This window comes from Vespa mandarinia, chromosome 15, assembly GCF_050613455.1.
Source record: "Vespa mandarinia isolate Hongniang chromosome 15, ASM5061345v1, whole genome shotgun sequence".
NCBI lineage: Eukaryota > Metazoa > Arthropoda > Insecta > Hymenoptera > Vespidae > Vespa > Vespa mandarinia.
The window spans coordinates 2,973,230-2,992,226 of NC_140824.1; the positions used below are offsets into that span (position 1 = coordinate 2,973,230).

Here is an 18,997-nt window from a genome sequence, read left to right on the forward strand (position 1 = left end):
ATATTTTCTAAGAAAAGGGGGTGAAGGGGGTGAAATGGAGGATGAAAAGAGATGAAAACGACCATTTAAGTTTCCCGGGTAATTACTCGCGGCGTACTGAATGGAACATTACGCGGCTCGATTTATATCCTTTTTAGATAGCTCGATCCAAAGGGGGTGTAAAACGCGTTAAATATTCGTCTTTGAGGGAAAAAAAAAAAAAAGTAAAAAAAAGAAAAAAGAAACAAATCGTCATGAAAATTAACGAAAGAAAAATTTTCGATCATTTTCGTTGATCAATTTTCTTTTTTTTTTCGTTTTCTTTCTCTCTTTCTCTCTCTCGTTGTACCTACGTTTTTTGTTAAATAAATATAAATAAATAAATAAATTACAAAAACAAATATAAAAATGTTTAAACGTTTAGTTCTCGTTCCTTTGAATTCGTGCTAAAAAAAAACATTTTATCTCTACTTGGAACTGATGCTTCTTGAAAGGGCTTCCGTACGAGAGGATAACTGGGCCACGCGAAAAGGCGGGAAATACGGAAGCGACGATGCGCGTTGTCCTTTTTCTCTCTCTTTTTCTGTCTTTCTCTCTCTCTCTCTCTCTCTCTCTCTGTCTCTCTCTCTGTCTCTCTTTCTTTCTCTTTCTCTCGGAAAGGATTATTACGGTGAACGAGCACGTTCTTTCTCACTGTTATAGACACACGTCACGATGGACGCTTTCCATTCGACCATTCTTGTCACATTTCTTTCTTTCATATACTTTTAGAAAATAAGAAAATCATCTTACAAAAGGTCGTGGTTAAAGGTAAATATATGGCAAAGGTAAGGTAAATATATTTATCATTCGTATTATAATAATTGATTACGCATTTTAAAAACAAATCATATAGAATTAATAAATGTTTTAATAATTAAATTAACGATCAAGCGAGATAAATCATCGTTCGGTTTTTTTTTGTCTACTTAAAAAATGAAAAAAATAAAAAATTGTAACGTGATAATAATTCAAATGAAAATAATTTGAATTCGATTCAATTGTTGTTCAAAACTTTATATATATATATATATATATATATATATATATATATTCTTTTTTTTTTTTTCGTTTAGAGGATTCAAAATATTTATATTTTTTATAACGATAATAATACTATTTAAAACAAAATAAAAATATAAATAAATTAAGTATGTCTTTATAACAAAAGAAAAAGAAAAAAAAAAAAAAAAAGACAGAAATAAAATAAACAATAGTCGAATGTTTTCAAGTTTTTATCATTTAAAATTTAAACGGAAAGTTAAATTATTCGTACATAATGCATGCATACATACATACATATATATAAAAATATATATACATAATGCTCAATAACTGTATTGTTTATTCTATCTACCTACGTGCCATGAGAAAGCAATTTTCGATGCTCGTATAAGCCGATCGAACGTACTCCCATTTTTCTAAAGTGAAGCCGATGCGATTGATTCTGTTGTACGTGCTCGATTGAAAAAAAAAGTAAAAAAAAAGAAAAAAAGAAAAAAAAAGGAACGAACGAAACAAGCATAGACCGATCTCATTTTTTAATTCGGAGGTTGCCTCGATCGATCGACAAAAAAAACTAACGGTTTCATTCGATCTTACCAACTGTGCCTAAACATTAATCGTGCGATTTTCTACCTGTCAGATCGCCTACTTTTTTTTCAATGCATCCCATTGGAAAGGATAATAATCGTGGCAGAGATGGGATCAAATTCTATATGCTTCTTTTACGTGTACTTTAAAGTTACGTTTATGAAAGGACGTAAGTAGATTGAAATTGTAAAAAAAGGAAACAGAAAAAAAAAAGAAAAAGAAAAGAAAAGAAAAAAAAAGAATTTTTCGAGTCTAAAATACTCGCGATAAAAAGAATTTTAATAATTTTTAAAAATGATTTCACGTGTTCCTATTTTTCTTTCTTTAAGCATCCTAACACAATTTTATATCTTACAAAATTCTTTTATAATAACTTTCATTCGTCCTGTGCAACGTACAAATGTCTTTTAACTTTTACGGATATAAAAATTCGCTAAGAGGTAAATTTCATTCGTCTTCGTCCAATTGTGAATGAAATTAGAGAATTTTCTGGTGTTAATGTATTTAATTCGGATATACAACGTTTGTTATAGTAACACGGTGGACAGATGTAAGGATACTCGGTGAGACTTTTGCGACTTTTGGCCATTGGCCAAAATACGATTAAACGTTTCTCCTTTTCTATTTTTTTTTCCTTTTCTTTCTTTGTGACGAAATTATAACAAAGTAGTCGAGAGAAGAAGAAGAAGAAGAAGAAGAAGAAGAAGAAGAAGGAAAAAAAAAACAAAGGAAAGAAATATGTTAAATCCTCGCACGATGTCACAGCTGACACCTTTTTAATTTCACCTTTGCAACAAATTTCCTTTTATAGGAAAACATTCGATTGATAATCATCAATTAAAAATAAAAATAAAAATAAAAAAAAAAGCAAAAAAAAAGCAAAAAAAAAAAGCAAAAAAAAAAATAAAAAGAAAAACTCTATTTTGCTTCGGGCATTTAGGCTAGTGAATCGATTCGTCTAATGACGATCACGTACTATACGTTCGTTCTCTTTCCTGCTAGCAGAAAAAGTAGCTTGACGAGCCTGAAAAAATCATGTTTCGTTCATCGATAGTATTACGCAACTGGTAACACGATCGAATTCGTAAAAAAAAGTACATTACGAAGTACTCTATATATACTTTATGAGAACGTAATTGGATGCTTCTCGAATGAATATTCGCAATGGAAAGTATATATTTCATATAAATCCAATGAAAATTTTTGCGACTTTTTTGAAACATCTTATACGAATATTTTCGTTGAACTTTTCTATCTAATCTTTTTATAGATATTTTAAAGTTACATTCGAATGATCTATACGATATATATATATATATATATATATATATATATATATATCAGACATATATATATATATATATATATATATATATATATATATATATATATATATATATATATCAGACATTCTGATTAATGGTGTTTTAATCCTGACTACTTAAGCTGTTACTTAAGAAGGTTTTCTAATTATATCATTTCTATTTTCTAATATCTATCTCAACCTGCTGTATATTTTTATTCCTTTCGAAGAAAGAGCTAATGAACGAACTACATAGATTGAACTATAGATCAAATTATGTTAAAATCATTTAATTATCATTTTCAATATCTACGAAGAGATATAATTTTGTTATTAATTTTTCTTAGTTACAGTAAGAAAATATATATCACAGATCGACTAACCTGATTCAAAATAAACGTGATGACCAAATCGATTGGCTACATGCTGAATAAATATACCAACAGCACCCTGTGTCCCATGGGAGAGAATTTGAACCAACATTCCTACTAGTATGACGAGCCAACCCCAACCACCTTCTGGATAGTAATGTTGCTTTAACGTCAACAGCTGCCTTAAATCGGCTACCAGCTGTTTCGTACCATGTTGACCTGGACCAGGTACTGTCTGTTCATTAGCACTGCATCCGACACCGCTGTCGTGTACGGACAATCTTGGGAGTGATCTGCTACGATACAGCAAAGATGTTACTGGCGTCTCTAATCTTGAATCAGGACCACGTACTGGAGCGGTATTAGTTAAGATAACCTTCGCCGAGGTTTCATGCCTTTCGTAAGTACCTAAATCACCCTCAAAATAAGTCGAATACTTATTAAGATACGAGTATCGACCATATGTGTAATGTTGCTCACCACAATTTTGACATTTCCTTATATTCCTCCTTTCTTTATCCGAATAAGAGGAAAAAGATGTAGAAGAAAATAAAGGTGGATGAGATTCGATATCTTTATCGATCTTAGATTTCGTCCTTTTAACAGACGAAACTCGATTCCTCATAGAAGATTCTTTCACGTTGATCCTTTCTCGAGTAGATTCTTTGAACGTTCGATGATTCTCCACTTTCCTCCCGATCAGATTTCTCTCTTTAACAGAACACTCAGTTAAATCCTCAATATCGAGATTCTTTCCTCGATCGTTCCCATTGATCGATCTTTCATTTATCGTTCTGTCTTCTATGGTTGCCGTCGTTACTATTCTTTCCTGCTTTCGCAAACCACAAATCTGCCGTTGGAATTTCGATGATCTTCGATCGGCCTCAAATAAAATTTTTTCACCGCCCTTTGACTTCTCGCAATCAAGAATCTCATCGTTCTCATACCTTCCTTCACGTAAGACCATCGAAACTTTTCGAATTCTTTCGGAGTCGTTACAATTCGATAAGTGAACTTTCTCCCTATCATCCTGAGCCATTCTCTTGTCGTTAACTTCACCAAAAGAATCACGTTTTGATTCTTTCTCATTGTCATCGTAATTGCTTTCCCTTGGAAAGGTCAAAGTTCCTTTATTATCCATTTCAAGATTCGAATCGACACGCGAACCTGCCATATTTATATCGTCCTATTGATTTATTATTATCTTTATCTAACTTTAAATACTTTTTATCACGTTTCTCCTCGTCTTTTGCATCTCCTTCTTCTTCTTCTTCTTCTTCTTCTTCTTCGTCGTCCTCCTCCTCTTCCTCTGAATTTTCCATTTCCTTTCAACGAAACGATACGTCTCCTTCTTCGTTATTTTCAAACCATTTCCATGAGTTTTTGAATTTGATCCAAAAAAGATCTATCCTTCAGATTTCTCTCTCTCTTTCTCTCTCTCTCTCTCTCTCTCTCTCTCTCTCTCTCTCTCTCTCTCTCTCCCTCTCTATTTATCTATCTCTATCTATCTATCTTTCAAATCGTGAATGAGAAGAACGATCTATCGTTGATATCGATATTATATATTTTTAATTCATTATATATTATTCTTAACGACATCGAACCGATACAATTTATTTATAACAATAGTATCATACATATACGTATCTTTTTTCTTTTTTCTTTTTTTCCTCTACCCTTAAATATGTTCTAAATCAAAAAATTAAATCAAATCAATTCATGTTCATGTATTATATCAAAAACATATGTCAGGATCAATAATAATTTCTTGTTCGAGTACACAGTTTGTTTTCTTTTTTTTTTTTCCTTCTTTCTATTTTTACTATTCTTTTCGTATGAAAAATTGTAGATATGATCGTAAACATGAAATGGATCGATGAATAGTTTAATGATCCAATGGATCCTGGAGATACTGAGAAGACACGAAAAGGAGAACGACCGAGCGCGGCACGCTTAGATCGCGAACTGCCGATGGCAAAGAGCGTCACGAGTTGAGACTCAGCGCGGCTGCGGCTCTCGACTCCATAGGCGAACTCGATCCAACGTTGATCCATCTCTCTCTCTCTCTCTCTCTCTCTCTCTTTTTCTGTCTCTCTCTGTCTCTTTCTCTCTTTCTTTCTCTATCTCTCTTTCTCTCTCTCTCCCACTCCCCTCCCCTCCTCCCCTTCTACACCCACGGTGCTCTACTTCCTTCTTTGTCACCTACTTTTATTTTATTTTATTTTTTTTTTTTTCTTTTTGTCCCCTCTGTCTCTTTCACTATTCGTCGATCTTTTCTTTTCAAACAAATTTGTTTTATTTACACTTAAAAATGATTTATTTATGATGAAATAAATAATTCTTAATTTGTACTTCAAATTTATATTCCTTTACGATCATGTTATATGAGTTATACGATGATGGCTATCTCATAAATGACAAATAATTGTATATCATTGATAATAAAAATTGATATATCATTTTAAGAAAGAAAGAAAGAAAGAAAATAAAAAAAAAAAAAAAAAAAAAAGGGGGAAAGAAAATAAAATAAAGATTCATAGTTGCGCGAAAGATTTGTAATAATGGATGGAAAAAAAAAAATGTTTTCCTGTTAAAAGTCTAGTAAAGTGAATAAAAATTTTAACGATAACTTCTTTCTGATAACGTTTCAATTGTTAATAATAATAGAAATGTAATAGCATATCGTACAATAATAATAATAATAATAATAATAATAAAAAGAAATCGATACGTAAAATTCATACGCATTTTTAATTTTTTATCTTTACCCTTCGTAAAGAATTATCCTTTTATTTTCTTATTCATTTCGATAGATAATCACGAATTGATAATATTACGTGATAAGATTCTAATAATTCGAGGGACATGTCATTGTTATTAATATTTTCTCGAATATATCTATTCTCTGTTGAGATAGATTATTCGAAAATGATGAAAGATTATCAAACTGATGAAACTTTTAACGTGGTGAGAAATTTCGATTTCTTCCTTCCTTCCTTCCTTTCTTCCTTCCTTTCTTCCTTCCTTCCTGTTTTCGTGAATACAATGATTTTCAGCGGGAAATAGAGTTATCGTTCGAAAATAAAATCCATGAAAGGTAGAAAGTAAAGATTTAGATGAGAGTCAAATTAAGTTGGAATTCGAAGTATCGGAATAGATATTTGTCTTCAATGTATCCACTTGAAGATTCAACTAATTTATAGACCAAAAGGAATAAATCGACAGGTTGGAAGTAAGAAGAAGAAGTAAAAGAAGAAATAGAAGAAGGAGAAGAAGACGAAGAAGAAAAAGAAATCGGGGAGCAAATTAAAACGTTTAAACAAACTCTCCCTCTCGTAACTCCGAAATCGTAGTAAGTATTTCAACTTTAATCCGGACCTTATCTCATTCCGCTCTCTCTCCTTCTCTCTCTCTCTCTCTCTCTCTCTCTCTCTCTCTCTCTCTTTCTTGGATTCTTCTAAAACGAGACTTTCGAGATACTATATAATTATACGTTAAAGTTTCTCTGAGTATTTTTGAGCAATTTTATCACCGAATAAAAAATAAGAATTCAAATCGTTCACTCTCTTAATGACTATTGAAAATTCTCACGTTTGTCAAGTTTTATATCCTTCTAATTCATTTGATGCTTTATTAACTCTCCTAAATTAATTTATTAATTAAACATTAATTCATATAGAGTTCAATTTAAATCTATATTATTTCTAATAGATATTATTAATAATAAATATATTTACGAATGAATATATTTATATATTTCGATCGTTTAACGATCACGTTTATTTTCTAAATTAATCTGACTGATTTTAAACTTGAAATATATTTTTCTATTATTTCTAATGAACATTATAAATTATTTAATACATTTATATAAATAATCCTTTAATCTATGAATATTTCACAAGTAGATAATTATTTATCTGATAAAATGGAATGATATAAAATTTATTGTTAACATGCGATACGTGTATAATAATTGAAACTATTTCAAATGGATAATCTTATAAATAATCTTATAATCTTATAAATATTCAATTAAAAAATAAAAAGATCGTTCTTCTTTTAACGTTGACGTATTACATGTCTAGTATGAGAGGGATGGATATAATGTGAATCCTTTGATTGACGTAAAATGATTCCTTTACGATTTGTTCTCCTAGGGGGAACAACCTGACAGTTATTACTAGATTAAGAAATAGTATGATCAAGTTTATCACTAAAGATCCTTTTTGATTTCGACATATAAATTTCCAAATATATATATTCTTATTAATAAATATAAAAAAGATATAATTTCATTATTCAAAGTAGAAAAGAAATGATAATATTTAGAAAGAAAAAAGTACGACGAATGATACGTAAGATAGATTGGAGGGTGAAAGAAAAGAAAAGAAAAAAAAAAAGAAAAGAAAAAAAAAAAAGAAAACAAGTTCTTTCTTTCTTTAAAGAGCCAATAAATAGCGACTAACTAAAAGAAAAATCATGGAAGATCGCCAGAATTAGTTTTATCGTTGATTTCGTGTTTCTTAAACGACACACGAAACAAAAAGTATCTAAAATGAGATTGTAGAAACTTATTGATACGAAAGATAAAAGTTTTCTTTTATTCTCTTTAGTTCTTCCTTTTTTCTTTTTTTTTTTTTCGTCTACTATCCTGCTTCCCATTACGTTATTTTTTAATCGATTGATAATGTTTCCATAAATTATCTCGTCACGAAGAGATGACAATTTATTTCTTTGTTTTATCTTTATTCCATTCGTTTATATGACAAAAATACAACACTTGTCATGTTAAAAAAAAAAATAAAAAAAAAAAATAAAAAAAAAATAAAAGAAAAAATAAAAGAAAAAATAAAAAGAAAAGAAAATTATATCATGTTCTTTAAGTTAAAATTTTAGAAAGACGAAAAAAATTTTGTAATACGCACGTAGACTTGTGGTTAGGAATGAAATATTAAAAAACTGTACTTCTCTCTCTCTCTCTCTCTCTCTCTCTCTCTCTCTCTCTCTCTCTCTCTCTCTTTCTTACTGTTTGCTATTCAAAGACTAACTCCTATTTAAGAGATTTACATGGATAGACAAACAGACAGACAGATAGACACACACAGTCAAATCATATTAAGGTACGTCCAATGTAACAAATAGGAAAGGATTACGAAATAATTCGTCAATAGAAAAATTTTGATAATTGATTAGTATTAATCGATTAATTTCAAATAGGTTGATTAAGTACTCTATAGATACATTGACGAATTTTTTTGTTTTTACGAATATATCGTATAACATTGATTCGTTTATTTCATATAAAAAAATGCTGTTAGTAATTGAAATTATAAATACGAGGAGCTCTTAGAACGAATGAACTCGAGTAAAATGAAAGGTTCCATTAAATGGAATGCACAATTCGCGAGCAAGAAAATTGGATCGTGCATTGCTCCCAATAACGATAATAAGAATGAACTCGAATCACATTTAAATAGTCTATTCTTGTAAAGAATCGACGATTCGATGTCAGAGGGTTAATCGTATCTTACTTTATTTTTGGATAACTTTATAGTATGTATTATGTGAACATCGAAGTAGACGTTTAGAATAAAGTAGATAAGCTTTGAAGATCGGTAACTGTCCAATGTAAATAGAATAAATTCTTTTCGTTTTTCTCATTATTCCTTCTATTTCTTTTTCTTTTATTTTTCTCAATTTCGCCGATGGAATAAAAGATCTCAGAGATTCGAACGTACGTTTGTCTAACAGATTTTCTCGTGGCAACGTTAAAACTTATTTATATCGTCATATTTTTCGATAACTTTAGCAATATTTACTGAACTTATTGAGAAAGTTTTGATTATTCCTGTTAGGGGAAGACCTAAGAAAAATTCTTTATCTTCGATGGGAATATTACCCCTTGTCATGAATGATAATGAAGGCAAATGGTTTTTGTTTTTTCCTTGTATTTTTTTTTCTTTTTTTTTTTTTTTTCGGCTACAAAATTAGTATATAGTATGATACGCACGAGACGTATCATAATACCATTTGGTATATTCGAGCATAAGGGGTTTTTTTTTTTAAAGAGAACAAAAAAACAATTAAATACAATTTAGATACGTAGTATATTGTTACATATAGATATTATGCGTCCTTTAAAAAAAGTATAACGATTGCGTTGAAAATGAAGCTGTTTCTGGATTTATCGAAGAATGCAATTTGAAGATAAAACTTTTTTTGTAAAGAGAAGATCTCAAATGATGAGGGTTGTGCACCCTTCATGCCATTTCAGCATTTATCAATTTGGTAACATCCAAATTGCATTCGGTAAAGCCTGATTGAAATCTGAACTAGCAAGAGAATTCATCGATAAGAATCAGAGTTTCGTTTACTTACGAATGACTCATAGAAGTGATTCATAGATATCACAATATATATATATATATATATTCCTGAATTTATCATAATTTCATACGGTATAATAATATCAACAATTTATTAGAAAAATATTCTGAGAATATGCAGTCTAATGTAATTTTATGTTACTTGTATCTTCAAAGTTTTATTCAACGATGATAAGTCGGTAACTTAACAACTTCATTGATTTTCATGAGAAAAGACGTTCGCTAACGTAGAGCCACTTCTTTACCGACATTTATCTAAACTGAGAATTTAGATGTCAACTTTTTCCATATCCCATTAGATGTCTCTGCTGTAAAATTTCAATTTCTTTTTTCTTTTTTCTTTTTCTTTTTTTATAAAATAAAAAAAAAATAAAATTTAACAAATTCACTAATAGTTATATAATTATTAATGACTTAATTATTTAGAATAGTACATAATGTATCGAATTGAAACGTTAAAACAAGTTTTATTATACCAAAGTAGATTGATATTGATTAAAAAAAAAAAAAAAAAAAAAAAAAAAAAAAAAAAAATGTTTCTTTCCTTTCATCATAAAATTCACTTTTACGAGTTTACTTTACTTTTACGAAGTAATTTCACATAATATAGAAATGTCTCGTAAATTAGTTTCCCCATCAACGAACTCATGGTAGAGCTTTTATTATAGACTTTAAATTTTATTGTTTATCTTGTCGCAATTGAGAAATTTGATTTGTCATATTTAACAATCCATAAATCTTTGTCATTTACTTCGGTCGTCGTTTTTACTTCGATCGTGAAATTTTTTTTTTATTTTATTTAATATAAATCTATTGAATAAAACATCGAAATAGAGAGAAGGACGAAGATAAAATATGAAAGGAATCGAGCTGTCATAGGAAACATGACGAATATCTTTCATAAAAGTGTTAAACTACTTTAGATATAACCATCCCCATCCTCGAAAAGTCTCGCCTCATATGTTATCCGGCCATAATGCGATCGAGTGGTCGAAAAAGTACGGATTATGGAAAAGGGTAAATCCGAAGAAATGGTTATTTTGGTTGATGATGCTGGTGGTGGATGCCGAGAGGGATATCGAAGAAGATAAACGTTAAATCTCGGTTTTTTTCGCAAAATTATTCCTGACGATCACAATTTATTTAAATTCCATTGGAATCGATTCGTGAGAATCACGCGAGTTAGAAAAATTCATTTCGAAATGAAGTTGAATCAATTTTTTTGTCGACATTATCTTGAATTTTCCCCAAGATATTTCAGAATTTTCAAATGATATTGCCAATAGATATGATAATAAAATGATAGAAGGAAAAATTCTAATAATATAATAATGCATTTTCGTTAAATTGACGGATATTTAATAATTGACATTTCTATTCCAATAAAAGCATCTTATATTTATTCGATATTAATTATTTTTCATTATGTTTATCAATGAATTTTACACGTCCAATAGAATAATATGTACGATACAAGATATCTTGTTCCTCGTATGAAATGTTCCAAGTTTCCAAATAGCGCTCAACGAGAAGGAGTTTGTACCACGAAATAAGCAAGTTTTAGTGTTGCGATGTGTTAAGAGATTAGAACGCTAGAAACCACGATAATCCTGGTGATGTCGGTTACTCGGTAATTTTCGGTTGCATGCCTAGAACGCATTTAGTCTCTTCTCGTGTATGTGCAAAATTTAGTCTTGTCCTTCTTTTTTTTTTTTGTTTTTCTTTCTTCTTCTTTTTTTTTTCCCCCTCGTTTCTTTCTTTTTCTAGAGCGAGGAAAATAATATGAATGTTATTCTTAACACGTAAATTGACGTTATTTTTCTTCTCTTTACGTATAAATATATATACCTAACACTTTTCAAACTTTTTCTTTTACTTCTTCAATCGTTAATGATTACAAATGAAGAAAATTAAATTGTATATTTTTAATTGTAGGGAAAAAAACGAGAAAGAGAGAGAGAGAGAGAGAGAGAGAGAGAGAGAAAGAAAGAAAAAGAAAAGAAAATTATTCCTAAAGAAGTTAATTCGTTAGAATATCGAAGAAATGTTTCTATATCTTTCTTTCTTTCTCTCTTTCTCTCTCTCTCTCTCTCTCTCTCTCTCTCTCTCTCTCTCTCTCTCCCTCTTTCTTTATCCTTAGAGATTTCTCAAGTAATCGAAATCGTCTCGAATCTGCTTCGAATTCAACGAGACAATCTCGGATCGAAATCTCTGGATTCGATTTAACGCTCGTTTTAAATCGAACTCGTTTTACCAATTAAATTGCGAGACGTGAATTACGCCTCACTCGAATAGGAGATCTACGAGCTCGATTTTTCCACGCCTTTCTCTCGCATATACACGGACATTGCACTCTCATCGACTTCTCGTAGGCAGTTGGACCTTCTTGCCAATCCTTATTTATGCCACCAACGACGTTCACTCTTGAGACTGCATCTTTCTTTTTTTACCTTTGACGGAGATTGTATTACACATTGAAATAGACTTAGGGGTATAACCTATTTGCATCTTACAAAGATTTCGAAAATATATGTAATGTTATATATATATATATATATGTATATATTAAATCTTTCTTTCTTTCTTTTTTTTTTGTATCTTAAATATATCAAAATGTTCAGAAAATTAAGAAAAATATTTCTCCTTTTATATGATATTTTCCACAAAAAAGAAAAGAAAAGAAAAGAAAAAACGTACTAATAAAAATAATATGAAATATTAAACTTCAATGATCGATGATATATGAGAGAGAGAAAAAAAAAGAGATAAAAATAATTTACTTGTACAGGATAGTCCAAAAGTTCCTAGATAATATTAAAAGTTAATTACACATTTTCGAGATCTTTTTTTTCTTTTTTTTACGCTTGTAATTTTACAATATGCAATAAAAGTAGCCTTCGAAAGAAGTAATTTCGAAAAAGTATATTTAACTTTTAATATCGTTTAGAAACTTTTGACTAATTTAGACTTAATTTTAATTCATTCTATATAAGGATAATTGAATATATTATATAATTAAAATATATAATATAACATATGCATATATGATAATGATGCAAAAAATATTGTTTTACTAGCGAAAATCTCTAATCTCGATCGAGGATTTGGAGTACGTTAAAAAAAAAAAGAAAAAAAAAGAAAAAAGAGACAAAAAAAGGAAAAAGAAAAAATGAAAAAAAATGATCGATGTGTTGTATGAATGAGGTCTACGATGCCTAACAGGCTAGCTGTCGGCAATTATGAAAGGTTCGTCCTTCGTAATGATAACGTAACTTATATGAAAAATAAAATGCGTCGGTTTTTGTTAGATATGCACTGAATTGATTAGATATCGAAAATATTTCGATCGTAACGTACATAGTCAAAAAAAAAAAAAAAAAAAAAAAAATAAACATCGATGCTTCAATGCTATTTTACGCGGGAGACGAACGAAACGAGATTCCCTTCGATCGATTCTATATCGAGATATAAACGCGAGAGGTTTTCGCATGATAAGCGGACAATTCGTATGCCGTCGAGAATAAAAAAAGAAAAGGAAAAAAAAAGAAAAGGAAAAGAAAAAAAGAAAAGGAAAAAAAACGAAAGAAGAGGAATATATATATATATATATATATATATATATGTTTCCACAATATTACCAAGTATTTCCACAGTTGCCTTACGAATTCTATTCGATGAAAAAAAGGAAGGAATAAAACAAAAAAAAAAAAAAAAAAAAAAGAAAAAGAAAAAAGGAGAAGAAAGAAAGAAAGAAAATAATAACATTGAAGTATTGATCTCACGTCCTTTCCACAAAACTTTCAATATTTGATTCAACGAAACACATAATCATAATAAAATCCAATATTCTAACATATCTACGAATTTGTTAAAGTTAAATATTTCAATTAAAAATAATATATGTCAAATAAATTGGCTTTATAAAAAGTATTTTTCATACTATTGGAAAATAATTATAATTATTATAATTTATGTAGAAATATATAAATTAGATTGTTATAGATACACATACACATACATATATATATATATATATATATATATATATATATATATGCATATAATTTTTTGCATTAAATGTATCAAGAGATTGTTAAAGATAATATTTCAATGGCTCAATAAAAATGAATATATTTTAAATATATATAAGTATAATATTATACTTATATAAAGTAAAATTTAATCTGTATAAAAATCATTAGATTACTTAATATCATTAAGATTACTGAAGATCTACGAAGAAATTTCAAACACTTAATGGATTTTAAAGAGAAAGTTTACGAAGGATAAGTTTCTAAAACTTCGGTAGAGATTAGAATAAATTAAATAAGTCCAAGTAAGAAATACCTGCGGTATACAAGGGATCATGATAAAACTTGACAGCAGCAGGAATAGCTAAGGTAGCTGGTACAGACAATTGAAGACCAGGTCCAAGAAGATGAACGAGAGTTCCTACGACGGTGACGACCCACCCCCAACCACCCTCTGGATAATAATGTCTACACATGAGACGTCTTGCTTGAACTTGAGGACTCCCTGCGTTAGGACGTTCCTCGTTCTTATCAGATTTTTTCTTTTGATTTTTCTCTTCCTTCTCCTCCTTCCCTTCCTCATCTTCCTTTTGTTTCTTCCTTTTACAATTTTCTTCATCGTCCCGACAATTTCTTTTCTCCTCAGTGTCCAAGAGCGGCCATGATCGTGCTCGAGATATCGACATCACAGGCACAACACCTTCTTTGCTGCTTAATCGCGGCAAATTAATTATTAAGTGCCTGTATCGTTGATTTTTAAGCTGTTCCTGATCCTTCTCGTTCTTAATCCTTCTTTCACGTTTACTTTTTCTTCTTCTTCTTTTTTTTCTTCTTCTTTTTCTTTTTCTTCTTCTTCTTCTTCTTCTTCTTCTTCTTCTTCTTTCCTCGAAAATTCTCTGAGAATTCTCAGCAACATCATGTCGACTTTCTCCTAAACGATTCACGTTTTTTTTCTAAACCGTTTCCCCCCCTTTTTTTTTTTATTATATTCAAATCGATACGATAATGAAAAAAAAATGTAAATGAACAAAAGTGAAATTGTTTTCTCAAGTAAAATTGGCAATTGTTCAATTATCTTTCTTAAAAAGTCGACTTAACCTTAATGAATTTTTTACTGCCGATTTATTACGAACGTATTGCTGTTCTGTGTTCTTACTGATAAGCATGTTCGAGATAATAAGAGATTATATTGAACGATCATATGTTATACCTTTTGAAATGTTTCTTTAAATACAACAAAAAAATTATACCAAAAATTTCGACGTTCGAAATACTACATAAAAGAAGAGGAAGAAGAAGAAGAAGAAGAAGAAAAATAAATAAATAAAAGATAAAAAAGAAAGAAAGAAAGAAAAAAAAAAGAAAATAAACAAGTAGTAAATAAATAAAAATAAGAATAAAAATAATAAATTCAAATCAATGTCGAAATGAATAAATAAATAAATATATATAAAAATAAATAAACGAAGAAATTTCTAATGAAAATTGTCAATGATCGTTCGTTATAAGAAGAAATCATTAGTCGATAAGATTGATAATTCTTGCAACTTAGAGACCGCAGTTAACGATGCGGAAAGTAATCCGCTGGAAGTTTGCTTCGTGGAACGCAGTCTTTCGCGCGATACCACCGACTGATGTGGCTTCGACGAGAGACACTCTCTCTGTTCGGTCTGACTCTCCCCACCCTTATCCTTCTCCCTTGGAAACATCTCTACCACCACTACTACTACTACTACAGACATTGCCATCACCAATGAGAAACTTCACTCTACTACACTCCTATCAGAGTAGGATACATTGGTATCGTAACATCTGCTCGTTTCTTTCGAAAGTGATAGTGATGACATTTCCGGTTACCAGCTGATCGGCTGGTAATGCTTTTTATTTTCATGAATTTTGGTTTATAAAAAAGATTAATAGAAAAATTAGTTTTGTTTAATATTAAGTTTACACGTACGTATGCGTTTACGTCGTAATGAAAGTAAATGCCGAATTCATTTAATTCGAACAGCCATTTTCTTCTTTTTCTTTTCTTTTTTCTTCTGCTTTTTTTATTTTGTTTTCTTTTTTTCATCTTTTTTCTTCCTTTCTTTCTTTCGTTCGTATCTTTTAATCATTGACATTTTTAAATGTTTACGCTTAAAAATGAGATATATATATATATATATATATATATATATATATATACAATTGATAAGGCTATGAGATTTCATTTATTCTCCAATTTATGAACGTATAATTGTTAAGACATTTTTTATTAACTCGACAATGTCTTGAATAAATTTAATAAATAATTTTACAAAATTGAAGATACACTTGGACGTATTCAGAGTACTTTATATATTAATAATGTATATATATATATAATTTATATGATTTGATATAATTTAAAAGGATATCGTTTTTTTTTTCAAGAAATATAAATCATTTAGAAAATATAATCATTTGATCTATTTAATGAAATATATTCTCGTTACGACATATTCGTTATAAAAAAAAAAAAAAAAAAAAAAAAATGGAAAGACCTGATAAATAATCCTAATCAGTATATTGTTAAATGAGCACAATGAGAAATTTCAAAAGAGAATATAAAAAAGAACGACAGAATGAGAAGAAAGATAGGCGCCAGTTCGACTGATGGATTTCTGGCGTCCGATCAAAAGTCTAAAAGATTTGTACGAAATGGATGCTCTTGAAAAAGCAAATAAACCGCGACAGATGACAGAGTTGAAAGATACGAATGAAACAAAACAAAATGAAACAAAAGAAAATAGAAAATAAACAAAAAAAAAAACAAACAAATAAATAAAAAAGAGAAGAAAAAAAGAAGCGTTCTCCTTTGCATGTCGGCTTTGGTGAACATGGGCGAATTTAGGAGTACTATGAGAATTCCGAAAAATCATGAAATTTATTTAAAGAGACAAAACACAGTGGTCTCTGGTGGTGAAAAGGGGGTGGAATATTAGAAACGGAAGAGACATTTTCGTACGTTTAACGTTTGTTAGCTTTTCGCTTTGACTTCAAAAATTGTTTCTTTTCTTTTCTTTTCTTTTCTTTTCTTTCGCTTTTTTTTTTTTTACCTCTCTTTCCTTATTCCTTTATTTTTCCCTGAGTCATGGCGAAGGCCACGTGCAAGACCCGTCTATATAAATTATACTCTATAATTATATCCAACCCCCGTTGAGGACCGTCCTTTCCATCGTCGTCACTTTCGTCGTCGTCAGGGCGATCGTTTCTTCGTATAACCGTACGTCAACTCGATGATTGCCTCTCGTAAAAAGTCACCGTGCATGGTTTCGTATCGCAACCAGCATGGAATGCGTTCTCTGAGAGAGTTCATATATATATATATATATATATATATACATATGTATGCATATATGTATGTATATATTTATATATACGTGATTAAATGCACGATCGTAACTATAATGAGAACGTATTCATTTTGCTTCTATATTTACTTTTTAGAGATTTTTCTTTTTTATATTTTAATTTATACAGTCTCTAGATAAAATTATTTAGATTTCATTCTTTTCATTTTATTTACGCAAAACAGATTATCTAGAATTTTATATACGTAATGTGTATGTATATATATATATATATATATATATATACATAATGTTTAATTTGACTTTATAAATTATATTAAATTTTTATATTTAATACTTATGCATTTTGTTACGTAAAATTGATATGTAAAATTTCATGGACGTTTTTCGAAAAATGATTTTTTTTATTATTATTATTATTATTCTTTTTTTTTTTTTTTCTTTTTTTTTTCAACTGGTCGATTTTTTATCGTTTATCCGATAAGGATCATTCTCGTTTGCGAAATGCGATTCGTGCATGCATAGGGTCGCTCACCGAAGATCATAAAGAATATTCTCGCGTGGTGATTTGCGGGTGGCGCGTTTTCTCCGGTGGTTCGATCAATTTCGTGTCCTCCCTCGAGACCGCGAGAAACGTAATGGCCGGATATGTATTTAAAGTCGTGCGAGGGAAGGGACATTCGTGTTTTTGGACGAATTTCCGGTTGAACATTCGTGAGAATTTTTTTTTTTACCATCACGATGATCTTACATTTCATTTTTTATACAGATATCGAACGGAGAAAAGAAAAAAGAAAAAAAAAAAGAAAAAAGAAATTCGTCCTTTTCTTAAAAAAAAAACAATTTAATAAGATTTATTAAAAAAAAAAAAAAAAAAAAAAAAAAAAAACGAACAAACAAACAAACAAAGAAAAAAACGAAGATATCAATGCATTCCTGTGATGCATTTCTATAATCCCATTTGTATCTATATACCAGACTATCTTGTATCTAACAAAAAAAAAAAAAAAAAAAAAAAAAATTGGACAAATTCATTATCATAAATCTTGGAACGTTCTTATCGTTTGAATCAGACAAAAAGAGAACGTAGATCTTGTACGAGAAAAATCTTGTACTACCTATACTTTTACGTGAGTAATTTGAGGGAGGTCTTATTGCATGGCAGACAGTAGTAAATCCAAAGAATCTCAATGGAACGAGATTGTCCAAGATCGAAAGAAACGCATCGCTATGGAGCACAACATCCCAAAGTATCTCATTGATCTTTTCCGAAGAGGGAAGGGAACGTGCGTCGACTCGAAAGTTGTGCTGGATATTCCATTTCGAAAAAAAAGACAGTTTAAGAAGAAGAAGAAGAAGAAGAAGAAGAAGAAGAAGAAAAGAAGAAGAAAAATCAGAATAAAAGAAGAAAAAGAAAAGGAAAAAAGAAGAAGCAGAAGAAGAAGAAAAAGAAAAGAAGAAGAAAAATCGGAATAAAAGGAGAAAAAGAAAAGGAAAAAAGAAGAAGAAGAAGAAGAAAAAGAAGACGAAGAAGAAGAAGAAGAAGAAGAAGAAGAAGAGGAAGAGAGAAGAAAAGAACGACGAAGAAAAAGAAGATGAGAAGTGGAAAAAAGTCCATGGCTCTGATAATGTCGTGCGGAGTTTCGGGGTACCACTTTCACCGAATGAAAGTAAAACTCGATTCGCTGGATACGAAACGACCAGAATGAAGAGGAGGAGAACGAGGAGATGGAGGAGAAAGAAAGGACGACGACTCTTCGACGATTTCGAGCAGCGGCCGAACGTCGCCATCGTGCTAGGTCTCAACGTACGGACGCGTTTATGGAGATCATTAAGAGCACCGCGATTCGACTTTGTACGCAATGAAATTTGGCCCTAAAAGAACGAAGAGGCGGAGTAGTAGGAGAAGGAGGAAGAGGAAGAGAAGGAGAAGGTAGAGGAAAGGGAACTTTTACTC

The 18,997-nt window shown here is 30.1% G+C and overlaps 1 protein-coding gene across 3 annotated transcripts in view; it reads right to left on the reverse strand.

Annotated features, from left to right (window-relative positions):
* Positions 1–18,997, reverse strand: part of LOC118444672 (uncharacterized) — a 55,722-nt gene that overhangs the window by 26,165 nt on the left and 10,560 nt on the right. The window contains exons 1-2 of one of the 3 annotated variants that reach the window (XM_035873164.2): positions 3,766–4,714; positions 3,298–3,693 (exon numbers count right to left, since the gene is read on the reverse strand). The exons of 1 other annotated variant lie outside the window; for it this stretch is intronic. In XM_035873164.2, coding sequence (XP_035729057.1) covers positions 3,298–3,693; positions 3,766–4,459 — 1,090 coding nt within the window. In that variant the 5' untranslated portion in view covers positions 4,460–4,714. Of the gene's footprint in view, positions 1–3,297; positions 4,715–18,997 lie in introns of those variants that run through there. One more of the 3 variants, XM_035873163.2, reaches the window with a different exon arrangement.